The following is a 2,500-nucleotide window of genomic DNA, read 5'->3' as shown; positions in this document are numbered from 1 at the left end:
TGTGTGTGTGTGTGTGTGTGTGTGTGTTGTGCAGGCCTTCTTTGAGGAGGAGGATGGGAGAGAGTACATCTATAAGGAGCCCAAACTAACAGGCCTGTCAGAGATCTCTCAGCGCCTGCTCACCCTCTACGGAGACAAGTTTGGAGCGGAGAACGTCAAGATCATCCAGGACTCCAACAAGGTGCCAAAACAGACACATTCTCACACACACACACACACACACACACACACACACTAGGGGTGGAATGGTACACAGATGTCACGGTTTGATTTATACCTCAGTGCAGACATCACAGTTCGGTAGGAGTTGGTACCAGTACAATGGAGGGGAAAGCAAAACACAAAGGCAATTTATTTTCTCATGCAGCAGCCTGAAGTGTGCAACAAGTAGGCACATCATCTACAGACTCCACCTGTAACTTGTAAACTAAATAAGACGATCAGCTATAACACTGACAAGAGGCTACATCATCTACAGACTCAACCTGTAACTTGTAACAGCCTGAAGTGTGCAACAAGTAGGCCACATCATCTACAGACTCCACCTGTAACTTGTAAACTAAATAAGACAATCAGCAGTAACACTGAAAATAGGTCTACAGCATCTCTTCATCTTATTTATCAAAGTGCAGATTACAGAGAATAGTGATTTTAAGAAATCCACTTAGGCGAGAGCATCAACATCTGTGTTTGGTCTGCAGTTTGCCTCAACAGTACAGTATTATTCCGCTGCTTCAGTATGTTTACAGTATTATTCCACTGCTTCAGTATGTTTACAGTATTATTCCACTGCTTCAGTTCAGTATGTATACAGTATTATTCCGCTGCTTCAGTATGTATACAGTATTATTCCACTGCTTCAGTTCAGTATGTACAGTGTACAGTATTATTCCACTGCTTCAGTTCAGTATGTATACAGTATTATTCCACTGCTTCAGTTCAGTATGTACAGTATACAGTATTATTCCACTGCTTCAGTATACAGTATTATTCCACTGCTTCAGTTCAGTATGTATACAGTATTATTCCACTGCTTCAGTTCAGTATGTTTACAGTATTATTCCGCTGCTTCAGTGTACAGTATTATTCCACTGCTTCAGTTCAGTATGTTTACAGTATTATTCCACTGCTTCAGTTCAGTATACAGTATTATTCCACTGCTTCAGTTCAGTATGTATACAGTATTATTCCACTGCTTCAGTTCAGTATGTTTACAGTATTATTCCACTGCTTCAGTTCAGTATGTTTACAGTATTATTCCGCTGCTTCAGTTCAGTATGTACAGTGTACAGTATTATTCCACTGCTTCAGTTCAGTATGTTTACAGTATTATTCCACTGCTTCAGTTCAGTATGTTTACAGTATTATTCCGCTGCTTCAGTGTACAGTATTATTCCGCTGCTTCAGTTCAGTATGTTTACAGTATTATTCCGCTGCTTCAGTTCAGTATGTATACAGTATTATTCCACTGCTTCAGTTCAGTATGTTTACAGTATTATTCCGCTTCAGTATGTTTTCAGTAATAATCTACTATTGCTGTACGGTACTGTATGTTCTCTGTGTAAATTCATGCACCGAACCGCTAGAGTTCAATGCGAATACATGTACCGTTCCACCCCGTAGCACACACACACACACACACTCACACAGGCTCACTCACGGTCACAAACTCAGAGGCAACGCAAAACAGAACACAAGCACTCTCTCTCTCTCTCTCTCTCTCTCTCTCTCTCTCTCTCTCTCTCTCTCTCTCTCTCTCTCTCTCTCTCTCTCTCTCTCTCTCTCTCTCTCTCTCTCTCACACACACACACACACACACACACACACACACACACACACACACACACACACACACACACACACACACACACACACACACACACACACACACATGCTCAGTCACTGTGCCAAACTCAGAGGCAACATTAAGAGGAAGCTTAATGATTCAGTGGAATGTGATTATGTGATCACGTACACCGCACACACGTACGCCACACTCACGTACGCCATATTCACACACATCCACACATGCCACACACGTACACCACACACACACACACACACACACACACACACACACACACACATACATATGCCACACACATGTACTGTGTACACCACACACATAGTTGCACCATGACGGCATTCACTTTTCTCTCTGACTTCACCTAAGGTCATTCTGTTTGTGGGTGTGTGTGTATCTGTCTGTTTCCATGTGTGTGTGTGTGTGTGTGTGTGTGTGTGTGTGTGTGTGTGTCTGTGTGTGTGTGTGTGTCTGTGTGTGTGTGTGTTTGTGTGTCTGTGTGTGTGTGTCTGTGTGTGTGTGTGTGTGTGTGTGTGTGTGTGTGTGCACGTGTGTGTGTGTGTGAGCAGGTGAACCCTAAGGAGCTGGACCCGCGGCTGGCGTACGTGCAGGTGTGTGTTTTTTTTTTATTCTATTATTATTATTACTATTATTATTACAGTGCATGAAAATGCACTGTACTGTTCTTCCTAGACT

General features: G+C 42.6%; 1 protein-coding gene across 1 annotated transcript in view; it reads left to right on the top strand.

Annotated features, from left to right (window-relative positions):
- Positions 1–2,500, top strand: part of dock11 (dedicator of cytokinesis 11) — a 158,154-nt gene that overhangs the window by 145,475 nt on the left and 10,179 nt on the right. Inside the window, exons 48-49 of the mRNA XM_062516401.1 lie at positions 35–181; positions 2,374–2,415. Of these exons, the coding sequence (XP_062372385.1) occupies positions 35–181; positions 2,374–2,415 (189 nt within the window). The remainder of the gene's footprint in view (positions 1–34; positions 182–2,373; positions 2,416–2,500) is intronic.

The sequence above is a fragment of the Sardina pilchardus genome, chromosome 16 (genome assembly GCF_963854185.1).
Source record: "Sardina pilchardus chromosome 16, fSarPil1.1, whole genome shotgun sequence".
NCBI classification, from domain to species: Eukaryota; Metazoa; Chordata; class Actinopteri; order Clupeiformes; family Clupeidae; genus Sardina; species Sardina pilchardus.
The sequence above is the reverse complement of the archived record's forward strand: the minus strand, read 5'-3'. Positions and strand labels throughout refer to the sequence as shown.